Below are 25,725 nucleotides of genomic sequence, written 5' to 3'. Positions count from 1 at the left end.
CAAAATGGGTGTACTCCCTCAGCACTCGTAAAAAAAGTCATTTCGGACAGCGACACGGTCTCGTTTGGACAGCGATACGGTCTCTAAAACACAACTTTGACTTCTTGTTTCTATAGAAATATTTATTGAAAAGTGATATATGTATACTTTTATGAAAGTATTTTTCAAAACAAATATATTCATATAATTTTTATATTTTTAAACTCATCAACTTGTTAGTTATTCATTATTTATATTTTTAAGATTTAACTTAAACATTGTGCTAAACGACTTTCTTTATGAGTACGGAGGGAGTATTCATTAGCATATATAATTAATTAAGTATTAATTATTTTTAAATAGATTAATATAATTTTTAAGTAGCTTTCGTATAGAAAATTTTTAAAGAAATACACCGTTTAGAAATTTAAAAAGCGTGCGCGTAAAAAAACGAGAGATGAATTAGGGAAGTGAAAAAAAAACTCAACAAAGCCCCTGTCCCTGCCTACCTGGCCCCACACGTCAGCACCGTTCCAAATTCCAATTCCTTGCTTCCCTCGCCGGCCACCCCCGCTCGATCCGCATCTGCGCCGCAAAAAGAAAGAGAAAGAAAAAAAAAAAAAAAAAGCAAAGCGAAGCACAATCTCCTCCTCCTCCTCCTCCCTTCCTCGAAGAAAGAAAGAAAGAAGGCCAAAGCGGCAAAAGCGAAAAAGCGCGCACTCCGCACTCACACTCCCCCCTCCCTCCCGCTTAAGAAGATGCCTTGCCCCCATCTCCTCCTCCCCTTCCTCGCCGATCCTCACCACCACCACCGCCGCCAACGCCGCCGCGGCGTTGGTCTCGATCGTTGTCGAATAGGGAGGAGGGGGTACGTTGGTCGTCGTCGTCGTTGTCGTAGTCGCTGCCGCGGGGCGGGGGAGGCATGGCGACGGGGGGAGGGGGGTTGTCGGGGCCGCAGCCGTCGCTGCGGCGGGGCTTGTCGAGGGCGTTCACCATGAGGCCGGAGGGGTACTCCGGGGAGGACGGCGGGGAGTACAGCGAGGAGAGCGAGCTGGTGCCTAACTCGCTCGCCCCCATCGTCCCCATCCTCCGCGCCGCCAACGAGATCGAGGAGGAGAACCAGCGCGTCGCCTACCTCTGTGCGTGCTCTGCGTTCCCCTTTCCCTTTTTTTTTTTTTTACTTCTCTCCTATGATTTCGCTATCTGTTGCCTGCATGCGCAGCTATGCTCGCTCGTTGACACATATTGGTGTTTTTTTAATTAAAAAAATCTATAGAAAATTTGCTTAAAATTCATATTAATTCATTTTTCAAATTTATTTTAGTTGATGCTTAATTAATCATACTCTAATGAATTGCTCCGTATTACATGCACGGACGCAGCCGACCACACCATTTAGGTAGTCTAGTGCCATCATGAATGTTCTGAGCCAGTGAGCCTTGGAAATTGGAAGAATCTCATTTCGCAGCTATAGTATCGATTGCAGAATTATTATTTTTTTTTCTGTTTATGTAAGAAATGTGCATGTTTATCTCCCTTGTATACCTCTGCTTTGAACTTAGCCTATTGTGATGACTTGACTGTGGTTTTTGGTTGGTGGCTTGGTGCTTGCTAAAAGGTCGGTTTACCGCGTTCGAGAAGGCTCACACCATGGATCCAAACTCAGGTGGACGAGGAGTTCGGCAATTCAAAACATACCTCTTGCATAGGCTGGAGAAGGTATCTGCTTTTCCTGCTATTCCTCCACCTATCTATCAATGAGCACACGTAACAAACGTCTTTCCCAAGTGGCATGTAAGTGTTTGAAAGTAGCTACGTGCAGGAATCACATAGCTTTTGTTGTTAAGTGCATGTGTATTTCTTGTGATGGTGTTAAACTGTTTGAACTTTTATGATGTGAAATGGAAATGCAAACAAATTGCAGTAAGCACCTGGAATCGTGACACAAATAAACAATAATGATGTGCCTGAATAATTTAACTATTGAGAGAGACTGTTGCGCCGAAAGAAAATTTCTGCACCTCGATATGCAGTTTGCAATGTTATCCTTAGAAGGTGAAATGTAGCAGTTCGTCTACTTTACACCCTAAAGTATAGTACCACGTAATATAAAAGGAAGAAAAAGAACCCACTGGGCTAGTTCCGTGGCAGTATTGCCACTGTGGAGGATAACACGGCCAGCAGCATGGATATGACTCAACAATGTGTAAAATTTGTCTTGAATGTGGGCCCCCTTTCTCTATGAAGTCTCTCTTCTTCCCCTTTCTACCCTCTGTCTCATTCTGCCACCTCCTGGTTACCGCCATGGATGCCTCCATCAACAGTCTCTGATCCATGCTGGTGAAACGCACCTAAGCTTCCTCATATGCTCTCTCTTTCTCCCCTCATATGCTATTAGCATGATGAGATCTGGATGTGCAAAAGAAGGGTCTAATCAGAGTCAACAGGTGACACAGGGTGGTGAGAGATTGATACAATTTCATACCAACAATATCACGCCCAAGCTATGAGAGCAATAAATCTCCTGCAATTTCGATCCTACCACGTACCAAAAGTATGTTCTCAACTAGTCACGAGGAAATCGGTAATTGTCAAAATGGTAAGATGACTTAAAGCTACTTGATGAAGTATGTGTCAGTAGAATTGCGGAGCTAAGTCTGGTCTTAGAATAGACGGTCAGAGCGGTTGTGCTTTCGGCAATAGCAACTATGAACCTGAGGAATGCCAAGATGCCCATGGGAAGCAGGCTCGGTGCAAGCCCTGAGATGATTGAGAGGAATATGTCACTAATGCTCTTACTCATAGTTGAAAAGACTGGACCGGTGAGTGACCCGGTCAACCTCTTGGTTCACTGGTCCGACGGTCTAACTGGTGAACCGGCCGGTCTAACCGTGGTTCGCTACTAGATAAAAATTACTTTATATTCTCGTATCAGAACTAACAACCTAATGCTTGGATGGCTACCGGAGTCAACTTCAAACCCACCACCAGGGTTTGACTCCCCACCATTCCCTTTTTCTTGGTCATTTTTGCCTAAATATCTAGTTATTTCGGGCCTTCGAATTAAATGGGCCTTCTTCCGGCCCATTTAAGCAATTCAGATGTCTAGGCCGGTCCGATCGAGGCTGGTTTATCACCGGTTCACTTAAAACCGGCCGGTTCAAGAGGTCTAAAGCGGGTCAATTACATGTCCAGTCTTTCCATCAAACCGAACCGCGCTGACCTCTGGTTCCGGTTTTTTCCGGTCCAAACACCGGGCCGGTCTGGTTTTTTTCACTATGCTCTTACCTCACAAGCAGCATGGCAGAGATGCGGGGAATGTGCTCTTTTTTTTCTCCATAACAAACAGAGGGGGGGGGGGTGAAAGATGAGAAAGAACAAGAGTATACCACTGACATAGGGGCCCACTGTGCAAGAGATATTTTATATATTTGATTTGCTGAGTCACTATCATGTTGCCAGCTTGATCTGCCATGCTGGCAATACGCCTACATTTGCTCTGGTTTTTGTTAGTTAAGGTGGTACGATACCTAGTGTTCAGGGTGCTAAGGAAATAAACCATTACACTTGAGGGATTTAAGTAGATATTTTCCCTATTGAAGTTATTCTCACTTGCACTGCAAATCTTAGTAATGGAGAGTCTCTATTTTAATTGCATATTAATTGTGTATGATTAATTATAGAGTAAGGACCCACCTTTATATCTCATCTTTCCAAACTAGAGGATGAATGGCCATGATGCTTTATAGCATCCATGTAGTTTAAATTTGTTCCTTTTATATTAGTACAGAGGAATGGGCAGAGCTTCTGTGGCCCTGCCATCTGTTTCAGAAAAAAAAAATTCCTCTAATCAAGTATGATTTTTTGAAGATTACAAAATGTTACTTTCTCACAGTCCTTGCTTGCAGCATAAAGCACCAAAAGCCTGATTTTATGTGACCCCCAGAGAGTACTTTGCCAACTGGCCTTACAGTTTTACCATACGGTCAGAGGTTTCACAATCCCATAGTTCTGTTACCCACTAGAATTCGCATGGCAGTGTCTAGAATTTGTCCCAAACCAGGTATCACTTGGTGTCCTGTTTTTGTTGGAGTTAGTTACCGGTGATAGCTTGTCTTGATACTAGTGGAGACAATATTTCTATTAAGCTTGCAATAGTGATTCGTGCAAAAAGAAATGAGTCTCCATTATTTTCCAGAACACCATTGTGAAGTGAGAAGTTATAATAAACTCCACAAGGAATAAACTGGAATAAAGTTTTCATGTAGAAGATTAATATAAAGCCCCAAATCTTTTAACATTCTTCCTTACTCAGATTAGAAGTGCTTCAGCATGTTAATTGCTCCTATTCACTTTCAACATATACGCATTGCATGGTTTGACGTTTGTTATTTCACAGGATGAACACGAGACACAGCGCAGACTTGCAGGAACAGATGCGAAAGAGATTCAGCGGTTTTATGAGCATTATTGTAAAAAAAATCTTGTGGACGGTCTTAAGACAAAAAAACCGTAAGACTGGCCATTGTTGCATCGCATTAGCTATCTCTCGGTGCAAAACTACAAATGGCTCAGACTTTATCAATGTTCTCATACTATTCTTTGAATGCCTTAGGGAGGAGATGGCTAGACACTATCAGATTGCGTCCGTCCTATATGATGTGCTAAAAACCGTGACACCTGAAAAATTTCACGCTGAGGTTCTGCATTCTGCATCCAGTAATTACAAATAATTGCAAGATATTATTGATTTTCCCAGTTTCTGTAAATCATGAAATATGATAATATTGAACAACTGGTTGCAGTTTGATATATATGCTAAAGAGGTTGAAAAGGAGAAAGCTTCCTTCTCACACTACAACATTCTACCCCTTAATATTTCTGGTCAGCGACAACCAGTAATGGAAATTCCTGAGGTCATGTACTTTAAAATTTATTTTAAAAATACCACATTTATTTCATAAATAACATAAGTAGTAAAAGTGATCTGCTCTAAAATTGGCAGATTAAAGCAGCAGTGGACCTTCTTCGCAAGATAGACGGCCTCCCGATGCCAAGGCTTGATCCAGTTTCTGCTGAAAAAGAGACAGATGTACCTACTGTCCGTGATTTGTTTGATTGGCTCTGGCTGACATTTGGATTTCAGGTGCAAAATAAACTAATGCCTTTTTTTCACTTTCTTCAATCGTACTCAATTACTTAACTTAATCCAAAAGTTTGCATGATTGCATGATCCAAAAGTTTATTGCATCGAACTATTTCCTTTCTTAGAACTTTTCTATTTAAACAAATTATGCATATCAACTTGCAAAGTATAAAAGTTTCAGTACTTCATTGGGTATGGAACTAAGTTTAGTTTGCACGACTGCGTGCTCTGGAACCTTCTGATTCTCCATTCGTTTTTTCTGAACTATTTCCATTTTATAGAACTTTTTTTTCTCTAAACCAGTTATTGATATCAATTTGTGAAGTATAAATATTGAGTACTTCATTGGTTATGTAACTCAGAAGTTTTAATGATATGGAAATGAAAACATACACGGTGCGGTCACATCATATAATAATTCTTGCAAGACTTACAATTTTGGTTATTCCTGAACCATGTTCATTGATGATGTTAATATCATATTTAAAGTAAATTCCTTCATGTAAATTCTTTATGCAATGCACCAAACATCTGTTAATTACATGGCAGTGTTAACTAAATAGTTTGTACCTATCATTGCTGCACTCATGGGAAATATATTTTGTTGTCTCTAACATGCTGTAGATACAATAATTGTGGTGGCTTTGAGTTGGATGGCTAGACACCACTGTTTATCTTTGAACACCTACCCTGTTTGTTTAGTATTTGATACATGCTTTGATTTGTTGTTACAGAAAGGCAATGTTGAGAATCAGAAGGAGCATTTGATTTTGCTGCTTGCAAACATTGATATGAGAAAAGGGGCTAATGCCTACCAAAGTGACAGACACAATCATGTGGTAAACATTCTCTTTGAAGCTTCATTTAATATCACTAATCTTGAGTGAGCTTGTTGCCTTTTCACACATCATTCTCAGTCCGCATAAATGTAAGAATATTAAACTGATTCATGAACTTCTAGTATGGCTCGCAGATGCATAGTGATACAGTTAGATCCTTGATGAGGAAAATCTTTGAAAACTACATTTCTTGGTGCCGATATTTACATTTGGAGTCAAACATAAAGTAAGTACCACTAATGATCATTGCACATCTGGTGCTCAAAATCTGCAACCTTGTCAACTGAGAATATTGACATTGCAGAATTCCAAACGATGCCTCCACACAACAACCTGAGATTCTTTACATAGGGTTGTATTTGCTGATCTGGGGTGAAGCTTCTAATGTTCGCTTTATGCCTGAATGTATTTGTTATATCTTCCATCATGTAAGTGATTTTTTTTCTATTATATTTGAGGTAAATTCAATTTATGATACATCCTTTCATTCACTTGTGGCTCTACTCTGTTTTATCGAAAATCTGTTATGATCAATTCCTTTTTTTGTAACTGCACTTTTGGCAATAATACTGACAAGGCAGTTAATGCCAAATATTGTTGGTTTATAGAGCATTAGAGCTATGTTGGCTTCTCTGCTTCAATACTGCGTGCATATGAAATTTTTTTTTCTGTACTGCTCTTTGTATCATGCCAGTCAAATTTGTCTATGTATAAACTGATTATATCGTGTCGAGAAGTATCGTTTTCATCCAAACCTTAAGGTTATGATGCCATGTCACTCTAGAGTAATGAGAAAAACAAATTAACTTCTTACTTCTGAGTAATGTGAAATATAAACTTTTGCCATGTTGTGCAAAGTGATGCTACATGCAATTGCAGATATATCAACTCTTTACATTTATTGCATATTTCAGAGCCATCAGTACAAGAACACAATTATACCCATGTGTTTATTCATGGAACATGTGTAAGCTGCTTAGGAATGGGCATAAACTCCAAGAGAACCTATTTAAAGACTGAAGTGTATAAAAGTTGTGGACATGGCCCCGCTGGGCCAGTGCGCATAGAAGCTAATGTTATGGCTGGCAGTAGTTAAATGGAATAATAAGTTCAAGTTTGTTTCCTTGGGATCAAAGTTGAGTCACCCTTACAAAAATGGATAGCATGTAATCACCATTAGCTAATCAAGAAATATACTTCATGCCTCTATTTGCTATGTGTCAACTAGTTCTCTCATAGCAATCAATGTCTACCTCTCCCTTCTAATACCCTAATGACCTAATCCGTTTCAAGCCACTAGTGATTATCCCCATAAACAAGCTTAACATTATCAAAATAAGACATTCCCACCAGTAGTTTGACAAATAAAATGATGTATGTTTTTCTTTTCTATTCTTTTATAATTTTTTTCTTACACAGACCGCTAGACTAATACCGTGCATATGCACTAAACATACACTAACTCTTTTATTAATCATTTTCACCCTAATTCACGAGTTAGATGGCAAGGGATTTGTATGACATCATATCTGATAGAAGACAAGATTTTGATCCACCCTTTCGGCGAGAGGGGAGTGATGATGCCTTTCTACAGCTTGTTATTCAACCCATCTACAGTGTTATGAAGCAGGTATGTGCTGATATGTTATATCCTATGTAGCCCCATGTTCTCTGGCTGTATTTATTTATTTTTCATTTGATGTGAAAGGAAGCTGCAATGAATAAACGTGGTAGGACAAGCCACTCAAAGTGGAGAAACTATGATGACCTGAATGAATACTTTTGGTAAGTTGTTCTTAATAGTTCGTTATTGACTTATGGTGCTTTAGTTTTCAGTGGGTTCTAATGTACTATAATTTCAGGAAAAAGATAATGCTTTATCTGTCACCTTTTTGTCATAACCCTATACAATTTCAGGTCAAAGAGATGCTTCAAACAGCTTAAATGGCCGATGGATTCAGCAGCTGACTTTTTTGCGGTTCCTCTGAAAATTAAAACTGAAGAGGTTAGCAGTTGATCCTTTGTTTTTTTACAACAATGCAATATTTTATCTGGCATGAGAACAAGAAATTCTTGCTTGATTTTACATCATGTGACATAATATTGTTAGAGCATATATCATCAATTTGATGTAACGATTTCTGTCTAGTATAGTTATTACATACTTTATTCTTTATAGTACGATGGGACTTGTTAAGAAAATGTGGGAGGTGCTTTGAGGATACATCAACGTCATAATATGAGAGAATTTTCTGTATGGCCTTGAGATTTCACTCATTCCCTTTCATACCCCTGAATTTTGCTCATCGACTTCATGCCCTTGAGTTAACTTGAGCATGAGTTGGCTGTTACACTTTCCAAAATGATCACGAAGCCCTTGCCCGCAACCATAATCAATAAGCCTCTGCACTAAAAATAAACCCTCAAAAAAATTCAGCTATATAATTTTTTTCAGAGGATGTGATATTACCTAAATCATTGAAGTCTCAATATTTAACCAAATTTGAAACCCAAAATTGAAAACATTAGTATGAATAAAAAAATGAATGGAACAATCTGTTTGAAATTTACCAAAATAAAAAATATTAGTTTTTGTCTTCAAATACTTGGTGAAAATATCTTCTTTTTAGTTGACTATTTTCACCACCCTCCTTTATTATATCTTGAAATTTGGTTGAATATTAAAAATTCTGACGGTCAACTAACAGAATGAGCAAATAGTGAATCAAAATGAAAATTCAGTACCATGCAAGGGATTATAGAAACTCAATATAGCATAATTTGGTCTTTGGTTTGTACATGTTCCTGGATATAGAACAGTCACTAATGGTAACTGGAAACACTTAGCAGCTAATAAAAATATGAGTAAGTGTAAAGGATAATAATACCAATATATTGGCAGTGAAGGAAAAGAAAGTGAAAAGCATAGTTGAACAAACTAGCAATGCATATCGACGAAAAAGACAGGGATAAAACTCTCGTTGAACATAAAAAACTCGGTTCTTTTGTGAACTAATTACGTGAAACCATTGCTGGAATATCTTTTTTAGATGGAAAGAGAATTTCCATTAACTCTCTTGAGGCATCTGCATTGCCTTCCACACTGCTTTCGTAGCGGAGTGCCATCTGCATTGCCTTCCACACTGCTAATAGCAAAGGATGCATTGCACTTTGTAGATTCTTCAGACGTGCTGCTCAAGTTGCTAGCAGTACACAAGCTGAATATCTTGCCATGCATCCACATCCTCCCAGACTTGTCATTTGAACATATGCTCCATCACAGTTAATTTTAACAAAGAATTAGATGTACAATCATGCAAAGTCACCCAAAGAACAGATGTATGTTTGGTACTGTGTATGTTACCGATATGATCCCTGATCAAAATGAAAGTATATTGGAAGATAATGTAACTAACTTTTGAATTATGCAGCATCATGATCGTGTGATTACCAGACGGAGAATACCCAAAACAAATTTTGTTGAAGTTCGTACATTTTTGCACCTATTCAGAAGTTTTGATCGAATGTGGGCTTTCTTTATATTAGCCTTCCAGGTATATCTATTGCCCTTTGTCTTGCATACAAAGCTTCTATGTCTTCTATCTATTGACCATACCATGCTTCGTTTTATTTTGTAGGCGATGGTAATTGTTGCTTGGAGCCCTTCTGGATTACCGTCTGCTATTTTTGATCCTACTGTTTTCAGAAATGTTTTGACAATATTCATAACGGCTGCATTTCTGAACTTCCTGCAAGGTACATTTTTAGTTTGGAACTTATGAACTTTAAGTATCTTGTGAACTTATTAGCTATTTCAACTTGTGGTTGTTCTATCATGCTCATTCTTAAAGCTTCTATCAACAAAAAAAAATTAATGTTCTGTTTTTAAACCCGATTGGAATCGTATAAACCATTTTACCCCAATAGTTGTCTTAAATCTTTTCGTCTCATATGATTGAGAACATGATAATTATCCATGTGCAACTTGATCAGGAAAAGGAGGGCAGATATCCAAACACTCAAGTATCAAAAAGTGATTCAACCAAACAAAATTATCATTACCACCCTCATAATCCCAAATAGTTCCTTAGGTATTTACTCCAAATTTTTTGAAGTAAGGCTTGCTTAACTTTTTTGGGTTAAAAAATTCCATGCAGTTACTTTTATAAATATAAAATATTTACAAAAGAATTACAAAGAATACATAAAAGAGAAGCAAAATTACAATGATTCTACCCAATCAAGTACTGTAATTATTTGGGCAATTGTTCTTGTGTACTCTTGTGCACAATTTATGAAATTATTCTCTTGAACTTTCCAGCCACGCTTGAGATAATTCTTAACTGGAAAGCTTGGAGGAGTCTGGAGTGCTCGCAGATGATACGATATATCCTGAAATTTGTTGTAGCTGTTGCTTGGTTGATAATTCTTCCTACAACGTATATGAGTTCTATTCAAAATTCCACGGGCCTTATCAAGTTCTTCAGCAGCTGGATTGGAAATCTGCAGAGTGAATCGATATATAATTTTGCCGTTGCTCTTTACATGTTACCAAACATATTCAGTGCTTTGTTTTTCATATTTCTACCATTTCGAAGGGTATTGGAGCGTTCAAATTCTCGCATTATTAGATTTTTTTTGTGGTGGACACAGGTAATATTTGATTAGCCCTAACTTAGCAGAGCTATTTGTTGTTGTCAGTTCTCACCCATATCTTTTATTAATCAGCCAAAGCTATATGTTGCCCGAGGCATGTATGAGGATACATGTTCACTTCTAAAGTAAGTCCTAGACTTTCTTGTTACCTAGATTTTGAGTCTTATTATCTCTGTCTAAAGCTGTTTTTTCTCTTCATGAAAACAGGTATACATTATTCTGGATACTATTGCTCATATGCAAGCTCGCCTTCAGTTTCTATGTTGAGGTTGGTATAATCTGAACATTACAGTTCTCTGCTAATTTAAGTATAGGTCAGATTTGCTACCATGTTTCCATGGGTGATTATATGCTTTATTATTGACTAACATGTAACTTCTTTTTGCCAAAACTACTGCTTCAAAGAACTCCCTTTTCTTGCTGTGCTTTATAGTAAAAATAAACTAGAATAAAAAATAAAATAAAAAAGAGAAAAGGATTGATTTTGGGTAGGTTTTCTAAATAAAGAGGTGACTGAAACTATAGGCGAGTGCCTGTTACTCATCCCAATGAATTTCTATTCCAATAGTGGATTTTTTCAGTCCAATCTTTGAGAAAATGCACGTGAATTCAAGAGCATGGCTTGCTCAACTGAATTCCCCAGTTTATTTATAGTTTGTTTTTCACTAGATAACAGTTACCTCTTTTGGTGATTTGGATGTATCTTGTGTGTTAAAGATATATTAGAGTGTCAACTCTGCTGCTCAGATGCCTGGTAGATTAATATGCAGATATATGGAACATGATGAATTTGGGTCCATATATTGTAACAGCCCAGCTTTCAAAATTCACCGGCCAGCCCTTATGGGATGGGCTCATATGTATACATGCACCTCACTTACACTTTTGTTCTCGTTTTGTGTAAAGAAAGGGTAAACTTGAGGTGCTATGGTTGGAATGTGTGGATTTATATGATGGCACCCACCTATCTTAGCTCATGTGGAACTAATCCCACAAAAGCTACATGACATGGGCCACACAGGCCTATACTAGTGTCTAATGGGCTGGTATTACATATACTAGTTAGTAATGGATGCATAGGCATGTATGGTTGATTCCATATACTCACATGTGTCCTTTATTTGAGGTGACGAGTGACGACATTAGGTTGGGACTTGTAACGTACTATCTCAATTTGGACATGACTAGATAATGTTGTTATTAGACTTATTTTTAGGAAATTTTAGACTGTTTATTTGTTGTGTTTTGAGAACACACTGTTCTCTTAGCACTTTAGGCCTGAGGATGAAAACATGACGCTGTGTTTGGTTTGGAATTAACATGTAGTGTAGAGTTTCTCTTTTATGTAATAGTGTAGAGTAAAAACTTCAAAAACACAGGAGAACTGCGCTTCATTTCACTAAGAACAGAGAAATATTTCCAAAGAAGGGGTCAAGGAACCCCTCACCAAAAGAACATTTCCCAACAAGTGTCACACATAAGTGAGGCCTGACCAATTAGGCATAGTTATTTTAATACAGAGAAAACAACTTATCCTTCTGTAAGTCTTAACCAAGACTTGAAAAAATAATAAAAGGTGAAATAAGCCTCCTCATTTAATCCCCTTCATCTATTGCTAACTGATTACTCCAGTTAATGAAGCTAAATGGTATTTTAGACTAAATTTATCTGTTGCACTAGGCAGGAGCAGGATCAGGACTAGTGGATTAACTAACACTTTTTTTTTCTATAATTCCCTTGTTATGTGCCTGTAGTTTGTTCTCTTGTGAAACTTCAAATATTCTCTTGTGAGATTTTGTATAATCTGTGTGTTGTGATTACTGTTCACAGATTTATCCTCTCGTTGGACCAACGAGGACAATTATGTTCTTGGGACGAGGGCAATACGCATGGCATGAGTTCTTTCCATACTGTAAGATTATGTAATAGTACACAGATGATATGTAATTCTTTTGAATGATGTTTTAAGTGCTGATTGGATGCTGAATATTCCCAGTGCAGCATAATTTAGGTGTTGTAATTACTGTATGGGCACCAATTGTCATGGTACGTATCAGTTCATGCATTTTAGGGGGGTTTTCTTTCTCGATGTCATTACCAAGCTGTTTAATTAAATTTCTTATAAAGGTATACTTCATGGACACACAAATATGGTATGCCATTTTTTCAACAATATGTGGTGGAGTGAATGGTGCCTTCAGCCGCTTGGGTGAGGTTGGTACTTTGTAGCATATAAAGGTTTGTACAGTTTGAGTACTGGTGCTGTTAAGAGTACTAATGCTTGCAGAGTATTTACCTTCCTGCAGATCCGGACCCTTGGAATGTTAAGATCACGATTCGAGGCAATTCCAATAGCATTTGGCAAACATCTTGTGCCTGGACATGATAGTCAACCAAAGAGACACGAGCATGAGGTTCAGTTCTGCAAAACGTTATACTAGAAATCTTTTTTTTAGTTTACTTGATAGCTTACTTACTGCTGTTGTTTTTATGATAACCCTTTTCACCAGGAAGACAAAATTAACAAGTTCTCTGACATATGGAATGCATTTATTCACTCTTTGAGAGAAGAAGACTTAATAAGCAATAGGTTTGCATTTGGTGTTAATGTTTTTTCCATTTCTTTGACACTTTAAAAATTTTAAAAAATACTGCAAAAATGTTTAAAGTACTGTGTTTGATTTGTTTCTAGGGAGAGAAATTTACTGATTGTTCCATCATCTATGGGTGATACTACTGTTTTTCAGTGGCCTCCTTTCCTTCTCGCTAGTAAGGTACACTACTCAAATATTCCCTTATTTAACTACTAAATTTTCTTGGAGAGGCAGTACTGTGTTGCTCATGGCTATGATATTCCAGATTCCAATTGCACTTGACATGGCTAATAGTGTCAAAAAAAGGGATGAGGAATTGAGAAAGAGGATAAATCAGGATCCATATACCTATTATGCTGTAGTAGAATGCTACCAGACATTGTTTAGTATTCTAGACAGCCTTATTGTGGAACAAAGTGATAAGAAGTGAGTAGTCTTTCCTTTCCTTATTTTTTCAGCTTATTATGTTTGAGTCTATGTTTATTCTGAGAAAATTAATTTAGCATGGTTATCAGTCTAACTAATTTAATTAATATTGCATTGTTCATTGGCGCAGAGTTGTTGATAGAATACATGATAGGATTGAAGATAGCATAAGACGTCAGTCACTTGTAAAAGAGTTCCGATTGGATGAACTTCCTCAGCTAAGTGCTAAGTTTGATAAGCTGCTAAATCTATTGTTGGTACTGATAACATACCTTTGTATCCTATTGACTATATTTTCTCTGTACCACATTTTCTTTCTTCTCCAAAAAATGATCACTTGCATTTGCAGAGAACTGATGAAGACATTGAACCGATAAAGACACAAATTGCCAATTTGTTACAAGATATAATGGAAATCATCACACAGGATATTATGAAGAATGGACAAGGGTAAGATCTATATTTAAGTGTGCATAGTCAAGAGTTCTTTTTTTTTTTGTTTTTTCACCAATATTTTGCCAATCATGCAGTATTTTGAAGGATGAAAACAGAAACAATCAATTGTTTGCAAATATAAATCTGGATTCAGTAAAAGATAAAACTTGGAAGGAGAAGGTTATATGTCCATCCAAGCAACTTATTTCAATATGAATATTCTTTTCTACCATAAGTTTACAAGTACTGATGTCCTCTCATTATGAATTGGGATTCTGTGTTAACAGTGTGTTAGGCTTCAACTATTATTGACAACGAAAGAATCTGCAATATATGTACCTACAAACTTGGATGCTCGTCGCAGGATCACTTTCTTTGCAAACTCACTTTTCATGAAAATGCCAAAGGCTCCACAGGTCCGCAGTATGATGTCCTTTAGGTAAGAAACCTAACTCTCCCTCCACTTCTTTCACCAACCAGTGTTGCCGAATGTCTTTTGCCTTTTACTTTTTGGCACATAAGTGCTCTCCAATCTCCATAATTATTTGCCAAGGTCAATGTAGTTTTTTTTTGTGAGGGGGTAAAGTCCATTTTTGGCCCGTGAAACTTTTCTCAAAGTCCATTTTTTACCCTGAACACAAAACCAGTTACTTTCCACCCCCAATTTTCAGAACCAAGCATATAGCACCCTAAATCATATTTCACGGTCGTTTTGATCAAGTTGCTAGCATGAACTTCAATTAGGTAAGTTTCATGGTTGTGGACCTAAGTGACATTTGCCTATGCATAATAAGGGTATGAACTACAAAAACCACCTCCATTACAAATAAAACCAGTAAAATATATGTCCCGAAGTGTTCTTTGTCCGGTTTTGAAAGTTGAGTTGAAAAAAAACACCAGTTTTGTAGTTCAGGGTGAGAAATGGATTTTGAGAGAAGTTCAAGGGCTCAAAATAGACTGTACCCTTTTTCTTTGGTCTGCTCTATGATACTACTCCCTCTGTTCCATATGGTAAGTCATTTAGTTATGTTCTAAGTAAAATTTCTGTAGCTTTGATCGAGTTTATAGAAAAATGCACCAACATCTACAACATCAGTTTCGTTTCTCTATAAACTCCATATAAGTTACAAAAGTTGGAGTTAGGACAAAACTAAAACGACTTAAAATAGAGGGAGTAATTATTTACTGAAAAGTATATTTGATTGACAGCCTTTCTGCTTTTGCATCAGTGTTTTAACTCCCTACTTCAAAGAGGAGGTGCTCTTTTCAGCAGAAGACCTTTATAAAAAGAATGAGGATGGAATATCCATACTGTTCTATCTACGGAAAATATATCCAGGTATCTGTACGTGTTTGATCTCACAATTGGAGCAAAGTCTCTCAGTAAATCATTCATGACCTGTTGCATGCTACAGATGAATGGAAGAATTTTCTTGAGAGGATAGAATTTCAACCAACGGATGAAGAATCACTGAAAACAAAGATGGATGAAATCCGGCCCTGGGCATCTTATAGGGGGCAAACACTCACCAGAACTGGTAATATCACCAATATGCAATTGTGTGGCACATTAACTACATATTAACATACTGTCTAATTATTTACTTTTTGCTTTACTAGTAAGAGGAATGATGTACTACCGCAGAGCACTTGAGATTCAGTGTATTCAAGACAAAACTGATATTGGTTCGTTTAATTCTCTGTTTTTATTCCTATCTTTGTAAATCTATATATTTGTTGACTCAACTTTAACATTTTGCAGTTAAACTGGAACATCGTAGAACAGTACAGTCTTCTCAACAGGGGTGGGCCAGTTTCGATATGGCACGGGCAATTGCTGATATCAAATTTACCTATGTTGTCTCTTGTCAAGTCTATGGAATGCAAAAGACATCCAAGGATCCCAAAGACAAAGCTTGCTATTTAAACATCCTTAATCTCATGTTAATGTATAAAAACCAAGTGCTTGTGACCTAATAAAGCTATATCATAAATAATAATGTTACTACAACCCATCTGACATTTAAATTGGACAGGTACCCATCGTTACGTGTTGCTTATATTGATGAAGTAGAAGCTCCAGCTGGTAATGGGACAACAGAGAAGACTTATTATTCTGTTCTTGTCAAAGGAGGTGAAAAGTATGATGAGGTACCCCCATTGAACAGAGAGCTTTACGCGTTTGTGGAACTATGTTTACAAAGATTATGTTCAATTAAAATTTTCAGAAGGTAGAAGACTTCATATTGATGTCCCTTTTCTAGATGAGCACCATATATAAAGTTTTTCACTTCTATTGAAGTTTGTAGTTTCATGCGCACTTCTTAAGTTGTTAATACCTACTCGTCATTTTTCAACAGCTCACTATATCTGTTCTGTGTGTTTAGTTCTATGGCATAATTCATACATGGTGCTTTAAACCTGATTTAGGAAATTTATCGCATCAAGCTTCCTGGCAAACCTACAGATATTGGAGAGGGAAAACCTGAAAATCAAAACCATGCCATTGTTTTCACCAGGGGAGAGGCACTCCAGGCCATTGATATGAATCAGGTATACTCCTCATTTCCGCATTTTATTTTTCGAGACCCTTTATGTTGACTATTTCACTGAAGTTGTTGAGAAATGTAAACAAATAGTCATAAATACAGCCCCTCACGCCCAGGCTCAACTCAGCCATATGGACAAAGTATGTATATTGGGATCATACATGGTCTTCCCCTATGACCCACTTTGGATAATATTTTGCAAACAATGGCTATGGTACACACTGCATTTTGTTGGTTTTTGCTGACACACACTGCAAAATTGTGTCACTGCCCAAGAAAATTACAGAATCATGTTCATATACCCAAAAAGGGAAACACTATAAAAAAAATCATGCTCATTTGCTAGTAGACATTGTGGTGTCTTGAAATTTTGCTAGCTTAATTTTGAACTCAATATGTTGATTTTCTTACTATATTAGATATGGGGGAGAAACACTAGTAGTCTTAGTCATGGATCAAATGATCAATATATACATGTACAAACTGTACAAAACTGCGTTGGACCAGCTGGGACTGACCTAAACTATTTCTAGCACACATTTTTACATGTACGATACAAAAATAATATTGTTCCTTTACTCGTAGGATAATTACCTCGAAGAGGCATTTAAAATGAGAAATGTGCTGGAGGAGTTTGAGAGTGAAAAGTATGGAAAGAGAAAACCCACTATATTAGGCCTCCGTGAGCACATTTTTACTGGGAGGTATGTGTATCTATCCAAAATTCTGGTCAATTATATCTTGTTTATGCCATCTATTAGTAACCCTTTTCTGTATTTTGTTTTCTATTGTAGTGTTTCATCACTTGCTTGGTTTATGTCCAACCAAGAGACCAGTTTTGTTACCATTGGGCAACGAGTCTTGGCTAATCCTCTCAAGTATGTAAATCTTCATTTTAACATTGTGTTAGAAGGATTTTTTTTTCTGATGCATTTCATCAGAATGGTAACCTATTTGAATTGGGTGCGTCATCCATTTAAAAGTTAAAAAGTATTTGATGATATTTTTTCCTTTTACCTAACTAGTACTGTGAGAACCATTTTAAAATCATTTCAGCTTTATCTTGAGGCAATCATGCATAAAAGGCCATTATATCCTTACATAAGTATTTTACAAAACAGATCAATTATGGATAAGTACTATGCCCAATTCTTAATATGTCAAAAGTAATTGTAACCTAGTATGGATGGAATACTCTGTTGATACAAAATGTCAAATGGTAAGGAAAAAAATACAATTTACAACCTTGAACTGTCATGGCAGTCTGAGAAACAACCCTGAACTATCAACACCGTGCATTTCTTAAACTTTTCTCGGTCAGGCGGGACATGATGTAAAGCTAAAACTACTTTTGATTTCTGAATTTCAACAACTAATGAATGACTTCAAAAGAAATTCTCATTTGCTCTATGGGGTAATTATAACATTGATAAATTTTATCCAAGTGAATTAAAGTATAATTCTATGGCAATAAATAATGTTTAATGATTAAAAAAATAATTTTACCTCAGCTAAATAGACTTTATTTTTTCCTTTGCAATGGCTGAATTTGTTTTGGCTCTAAATAATCTATGGTGCAACTGAGAATTCGCCTAGAATTGATCTGAATCATTTAATAGTTTTACATATGCAAATATCTTGTTAGCCTTGGGGTATGTTTTGAGTTTTAAAAATTAGTAAATGATATCAAAATATTCTAAAAATCTAAATTTACAATGGAATATATAGAACCTGGGTACATTTGTTGTAGAGGTCAATAAAATTTAATTATCTCATAAACGGTGGCTTCTTTTTGTTTAGAAATACTCTTTTGGCTGTTCAATTATATTTTATTTCAGTTGTAGCAAATTTATCTAAGTAACAAATAATCCATAGATCAAATAAAAAAAAAGTCATTAGCTAGTTTGAAAAGTTGTTTCAGCCTCAGTCACATGACCACATCACTATGCCCACAGCAGTCACCAGAAACCACTATCTTTTTATGAACAGTTTTGATAGTTCTAATATTATTGTTTTAAATTTTGTCAGTTTTTATGGCCCTTCATTCATTGATAGACACCACTAACAGGATAGCCAGGTGGTGCTAGCATGTGAAGAGGGAATACTATAAATTGAGATGAGTGATTTGAGCATGTAACTAGATTAGTTCATTCTTTGCTTAATGTGAATAGTTGATGTGGCTCGTCTCTAACTTTTATAGGGGTTTATCCCCTAACAACTTTCTCCAATAGGAAGTAATAAATCTTATCTCTAACTCTATCCTTAAACCAAACATCTCAAACTCTTATATCTAAAAAGTCTATTTTTTTCTCGAAAAAACAAGAGAATTGCGTATCATTTCATTAAGGGGAAGAAATAAAGAAAAAAAATACAAAGTAGGAGATCCAAAGCCCTCCTACCGAAAAAACACACCCACACGCCCCAGCCAACACCAGCAAGCTCTAGCTGCTTAGGTTTGCCGACCTATTAAGAAACTTTTGGAGGGCAGGCGCCCCCGCGAAACACCAAAGATTACCCTCATTCTCTACCACCTGCAAGACCGTCGCAATACTAGGATTGGCGCCCATTGAAAACACAGTCATTGCGATGCTTCCAAATCTCCCAAGCCACTAAGATGACCAAGGAGTTGAGCCCTTTTCGCACGTCCTTTGGCCGGTCTTTTGTAGCTTGGCTCACCACCTAAAAAAACGATCGGCTGAAGGTTGAGGCACTGCATCAGAGAACCCTAGCTTCAAGAACAGTGCCATCCACACTTGGCGAGAAAAGACACGAAATCAAAATGTGTTGGACGGATTCTTCACTTTGATCACAAAGGGGACAGGCCGTGGGGTGCTGCAGTCCGCGCTTAGCAAGCCGGTCGGCTGTCCAACACCTCTTATTGACGGCCAACCAAATGAAGAACTTACAGCGAAGAGGAGCCCAACTCTTCCAAATGTTTTTCCATGGAGCAAACTTGATCGATCCCAGGAAATAAGCTTCATAGATAGATTTACAAGTATACATCCCATCGGCGGTTAGCTTCCAAACATGCTGATCTTGTACATCTTGTAGCAGAACCACCTCTTCTACCAAAACCCAAATGGTCAAGTACTTATAGATGGCCATATGGCCCAAGGCCCAATGGCCCGGCCCAAGGCACGACAATTTGGCCCGACCCAAGCATGGCACGGCCCGACTAGGTTCATGCCCGTGCCAGCCCGGCCCGACAGCCGTGCCGTGCCTAGGCTGCTTCCTCGGCACGATGGGCTGGCACGGCCTGGCGCGAATGAAGAAAAAAAGTAAGAGAGACCCAAAATAGACTTAATCAACCATATAAGGTAAGGCCCAAAGAGAAGAGGAATACAAAATAGACTTATTTTCCAGCCATATAGACACAGCCCAATGAGTTGAGGAGCAAAAATAGACTTATTCTGTGGAGAAGAATGATGGGTTGTCGTGCTTTCGGACGGCTCGGCACGGCCCGAGTCTTATTGGGCCGTGCCTGGGCCGTGTGCAGCCCGTGGGTTGGCACGGCACGGCTCGACATGTAGGTCTGGCTGTGCCAGCCCGACTTACCTCAGCCCAGGCACGGTCGTGCCTGGGCCGTGCTAGGCCGGGCAGCCCATTTGGCCATCTATGCAAGTACTCATTAAGAACCTGAACAGATAGCCCCCATTTATGTCAGCCGCCCATCTTCTGTTCTCCAAAGCCTGCGCCACAGTACGTTGCTTGCTTGTGCTCTTAGAGATCAAGGCAAAGAGATTAGGCGCCAGCTCTGCTACTGTTTTCCCTTGCAGCCACCTATCACTCCAAATTCAGTATTTTCTCCATTTCCAACTATAGTTTTGACAGCCACATTGAAAAGAGAACGTACATTGAGGCACATGAATAGATAAACCGCCCCAAGGTCTAGCAAAATCAGTTTTTTGAAACGATAACCACCTCAGGCGTAGTGCCCACCCCATATTTTCTAGGTTAGGGATACCAGGGCCTCCATAGGACAAAGGCCGACACACACGATCCCAAGAGATCAAACAATTTCCTCCATTAGTATTTTCTCTTCCCTTCCATAAGAAGCCATGACACCTTTTATCTATAGCCTTGACCACCCACTTAGGAAGATCCAACGCCATCATTGCATAAATAGGAATAGCCGAGAGGACCACCTAACTGTTATTAGCTGACCCACCCTGTTCATTAAAGAGGCTTTCCAACTCGGTAAATTATCTGCCACTTTGTCCACAAGGGGCAACAAGTCTGTCTTGGTTGATTTACAGATTGTAAGAGGAAGTCCGAGATAAGAGCAAGGGAAGCTCGCCACTTCACAAGACAACTCATTAGAAATCACTTCCAGATCATCTTCCAAGCAGTGAATAGGAGTGCAAGAGCTCTTGGTCATATTGGTCCTTAGTCCAGAAATCTAACCAAAAAACTCCAAAATCTGCTTGATAAGAGATAGGTCCCCACTTGTAGGACACAAAAACATGACCACATCATCCGCATACAGAGAAACCTGGTGTGCTGTCTGCGGGATAGTGAGAGGCTCCAGGAGATTTCCACGATCCGCACATGCCACAACTAAGTTCAACGCGTCCATAACCTAGATAAAAAGGATAGGAGACAAGGGGTCACCTTGCCGGAGGCCTCTACAGTGAGCAATGTCCTGGCCGGGCTCTCCATTCACCAAAACTCTTGTGGAAGAGGTTGACAGCAAAAGGCATAGCAAATTACACCATCGTCTCCCAAAACCCAAATGGCACAAAACTTCAAGAAGAAAGGACCAGTCGTCTTATTTCTAGCCACTTACCTCCTAAAGCTAAATAAACAACTAACCATCATTGTAATTTCTGCACATGGCAGCCTTATTCAAAAAGAATGTATATCCTGTGCTGTGAAAAAATCCAAAGGATTTTTGAACTGGGAAGCTCATTATTCTAATTAAAACAAAACTTGTGAAGTGTTGTTAGTAATAAGTTGACCAAATAAAAAGAGCTAGTCGTGAGCCCATGACTGTTATACCCATGAGACCATGACCAGTATTCAAGTTCCACATCTTCCTAGACAGAGTAGACTTTTGGCCTAATTGCTAACTGCAATTTATCTGAAAATTGTTTTAAAATCTTTTATTGTTTCCATAAAACACTGATAAGTATCTGGAGTTACTCTTACTTTGATCGCAAATAGCTTTGTCAATTGGTTCACACAATCCTTATTGCATGTTTGGAAATCATAAGTGGCTCATGCCCGTGTTAGTATGAACTGGAAAAGGAAACTACCAAATATGCTTTGATAATTTGTTACACAACTATAAAAATAAAGTCAGACCTAGCTTTCTGGAAATCATTCTACAAATGTAACTAAACAGTTATGAGATGGAGCGGGGTTCACTAAGATTTGAGTAGTTTCCACATGGTTAGATATTGTTTCATTTAACATTGATTTATGACTGTATATTTTTTATCATGTTGTGCTTTTATGTCTACAACTCATTATTGCAAGATGAATACAGGGTTCGGTTCCATTATGGTCATCCTGATATTTTCGATAGACTCTTCCATATTACTAGAGGTGGCATAAGTAAAGCCTCAAAGACTATAAATCTAAGTGAAGATATATTTTCAGGTAAGCCGTGCATCTCATACATGTTTACAAATCCATTACCTAGCATGCAGTTACTGAAACGCAATTTTCTTATAGGTTTTAATTCAACAATGAGAGAAGGGAATGTCACACATCATGAGTATATGCAAGTTGGTAAGGGGCGTGATGTGGGAATGAATCAAATTTCAAGCTTTGAAGCTAAGGTGGCAAATGGCAATGGTGAACAAACATTGAGTCGTGATATCTATCGGCTGGGGCGCAGATTCGATTTTTATAGAATGCTATCCTTCTACTTTACTACAGTTGGGTTTTACTTTAGTAGCATGGTAAGAATATTAATTGAAAATGTTCATTTGGAAGTTTATATTATTGATAGCTCCTAAAAAGGTATTTCTGTCTTGTATAACACTACTAAACATAATCTTCCTTGAGAATCAACCCTACTAAAAATTGTATAACACTAAAATTGTAGAAAGTTACTTACAAAAGAACAAAAAGGACATCTTTCCTCTACCAGATGGTCTAACGTGGAGCCATTTGTTTCTTCATGGACCAGTCACCAGTATATTGAAAATCATCAAGATTTGGAAAGTCTTTCATGTAAAGAAAAGATTTTGTTTGGCCATTCTTGCTGTAGTTCCTTAGTATATAAATATGAAGTATATTTTGGTCAGCCTGAGAGTATAGGCATGGTTTTACAATGTGTTTCACTTTGGCATTTGGGATACTGACATCCTTCTTCCTTTATCCAGGTTACAGTACTTACAGTTTATGTGTTTCTATATGGGAGGTTATATCTAGTTATGAGTGGTCTGGAAAGGTCTATTTTGCTGGATCCACGTATCGAGCAGAACATTAAGCCTCTTGAAAACGCACTGGCCTCGCAGTCTTTTTTCCAGCTAGGTTTGCTGCTTGTTCTCCCTATGGTAATGGAAGTTGGCTTAGAAAAGGGATTCCGCACAGCATTAGGAGAGTTTGTTATCATGCAGCTTCAGCTGGCATCTGTGTTTTTCACATTCCAGCTTGGCACCAAAACGCACTACTATGGAAGAACAATACTGCATGGCGGGGCTAAATACAGACCTACAGGTCGTGGATTTGTTGTCTACCATGCAAAGTTTGCTGACAATTACCGCATGTACTCCCGCAGCCACTTTGTTAAAGGACTTGAACTGTTGATACTTCTGGTGGTTTATTTAGTGTATGGAAGTTCCTACCGCAGCTCAAGCATGTACCTATTTGTCACCTTCTCCATATGGTTCCTGGTTGCATCTTGGCTCTTCGCACCCTTTATCTTCAATCCGTCATGCTTCGAATGGCAGAAGACAGTTGATGACTGGACAGATTGGAGGAAGTGGATGGGGAACCGTGGGGGTATCGGCATGTCTGTGGATCAAAGCTGGGAGGCTTGGTGGATAAGTGAGCAGGAGCACCTTAGGAAGACTAGCATTCGCTCTCTCCTCTTGGAAATCATTCTTTCGCTCCGCTTCTTGATCTATCAGTACGGTATTGTGTACCATCTGAACATAGCACGCCGCAGCAAAAGCATTCTGGTACCTCATCTAAACACAATCTGTTCTGCTTGCTACTTTCATAGTTCCTACTATTGCAGGATATATACCTTAATTTACTGGCCTCTTTTCAATATCTAGGTATATGGATTGTCATGGCTGGTTATGCTCTCAGTCCTAGTAGTTCTAAAGGTAAAGCTACAGCATGTCAGGTGGTATACTACCTCAGATGATTAATAATCTTACCTGTTGTTTGTTGTTTCTTCCATACAGATGGTTTCGATTGGGCGACAGAAGTTTGGAACAGATCTGCAGCTTATGTTCCGCATTCTCAAGGGCCTCCTGTTCCTTGGTTTTGTCTCTGTGATGGCTGTATTATTCGTCGTTTGTAACCTCACAATTTCGGATGTTTTTGCTAGTATTCTTGGGTTCATGCCTACTGGTTGGTGCATTCTTCTGGTGAGTGAAACCCTTCTGCACCACTTATTTGTTTTTTTTTTGTAAGCATAAAACTTAATTCCAAGAACAAATATAAAACCCTGTCCATTTTCTCAATAAAAAGATAAATTTTAGCGTTCATCGTAATCTGGACCCAAATGATTTGTATGATCTTGTCATTCATCCACAGATTGGGCAGGCATGTTCGCCGTTGGTGAAGAAGGCAATGCTGTGGGATTCCATCATGGAGCTCGGGAGGTCGTACGAGAACCTGATGGGACTCGTCCTCTTCCTCCCCATCGGCCTCTTGTCATGGTTCCCCTTCGTGTCCGAGTTCCAGACACGACTGCTCTTCAACCAGGCCTTCAGCCGTGGCCTCCAGATCTCAAGGATCCTCGCCGGGCAAAAGGACATTGGAGAGGAATGAATGAATGGATGAATGGCCCCTCCTGGCCTCGTCTCCTCCGGTGAACTCGCTTGGACGAAAAAACCATCGATTTTGGGCCGCTAGTTCGTTGATAGGGCCTTTTTTAAATAGTTCTGAACAAACAAATAGTAGCCGGTACATCTGAACTGTAGTATAAATGTTTGTTCCTCTTTAGAACAAGGCATATATATGTAGTAAGCAATTAACATAAATGCAGTACGTTGGTATATTTCCAAGGGTCGGCATGTCAGGATATATTAATTAGTTAGTGACTGGCTAGACATCAGTTTCCTTCTGTTCTCGAACGTGTGTTCTTCTGTTCAGCCGTTCTGGATGTAGCATGTCAATCTTTCATTTTGTTTGACGTTTAGAAATGTCATAGTTCGTGTTTTCGAAGGACAAGCAATCTCACCAGCAAGATTGTGTGCGACTATCGAGGTCGAGGATGAACGGGAAACTTGGAAGATGGTGGGCCTGCTCGCCACGCTTTGAAATGCATCGGGGCAGCTTTCCTTTGTGTGTACCTAGAAAGCTATCTTTGATATAAGCAAGGTTTACAAACCTGTACAGTTATCGTAATTATCACGTGCGGCAACCTTCTAAGTTTTTAAAAACACGATTTACCTTGCGGTAACCACATGATTGTCGCGATAACCGCTAAATCGTGGGATGCTGGTAACCTCACCCTATAAGGTTTGGTAAACCCTGGATATAAGTTGTAGGTGCTCTGTTGTTCAGTGCTCTAAGCAAAACTGTAAATTCCTGCTCCTCTTAATATACTTAGGCCAGCGGTTGGTTATAAAAAAAAATATACTCCATCCAATTAAGAATATTTGATAAAAAAAATAAGATTTGGTTCAACTTTTAAAATTTAAACTATTAATAATTTCTCAAATAGTTAGTTTAGAAATAAAAGAGATGTTACAGGCACATTTGCCTCGAAAAGTCCTAGTACATCATGAAGTAATTAGATCTTGTAAACTTGTTCTAGTATAAAATTGATGTACTTAATTTACATTTTCCTTTATTTTTCTTTCCTAATGAAATGAAATGTAATTCTCTTACGTTTTCGAGAAAAAAAAATAAAATTGATGTACAGATTTAACCAAATTTTATCACAAACATCAAATAGTGATGATTGGAGT

At 38.2% G+C, this 25,725-nt stretch overlaps 1 protein-coding gene across 1 annotated transcript; it reads left to right on the top strand.

The window, feature by feature from the left end:
* The first annotated feature begins 708 nt into the window (after positions 1-708).
* LOC127753715 (callose synthase 7-like) lies at positions 709-25,073 on the top strand. The gene is made up of 42 exons (XM_052279144.1): positions 709-1,118; positions 1,598-1,698; positions 4,379-4,491; positions 4,595-4,679; positions 4,785-4,895; positions 4,985-5,125; positions 5,860-5,964; positions 6,087-6,190; positions 6,269-6,392; positions 7,466-7,594; positions 7,673-7,749; positions 7,882-7,969; positions 9,396-9,518; positions 9,603-9,720; positions 10,286-10,617; positions 10,693-10,745; positions 10,828-10,888; positions 12,451-12,532; positions 12,617-12,666; positions 12,748-12,834; positions 12,927-13,034; positions 13,131-13,210; positions 13,313-13,394; positions 13,480-13,640; positions 13,771-13,897; positions 13,990-14,090; positions 14,171-14,255; positions 14,363-14,514; positions 15,305-15,414; positions 15,491-15,613; positions 15,696-15,761; positions 15,838-16,024; positions 16,112-16,226; positions 16,506-16,628; positions 17,210-17,328; positions 17,419-17,502; positions 22,113-22,225; positions 22,301-22,530; positions 22,957-23,757; positions 23,857-23,907; positions 23,989-24,174; positions 24,344-25,073. The coding sequence occupies exons 1-42, from the start codon at positions 902-904 to the stop codon at positions 24,578-24,580; spliced, it is 5,742 nt and encodes a 1,913-aa protein (XP_052135104.1). The 5' UTR covers positions 709-901; the 3' UTR covers positions 24,581-25,073.
* The last annotated feature ends 652 nt before the right edge of the window (positions 25,074-25,725 follow it).

This window comes from Oryza glaberrima, chromosome 1 (genome assembly GCF_000147395.1).
Source record: "Oryza glaberrima chromosome 1, OglaRS2, whole genome shotgun sequence".
Lineage (NCBI taxonomy): Eukaryota > Viridiplantae > Streptophyta > Magnoliopsida > Poales > Poaceae > Oryza > Oryza glaberrima.
The sequence above is the reverse complement of the archived record's forward strand: the minus strand, read 5'-3'. Positions and strand labels throughout refer to the sequence as shown.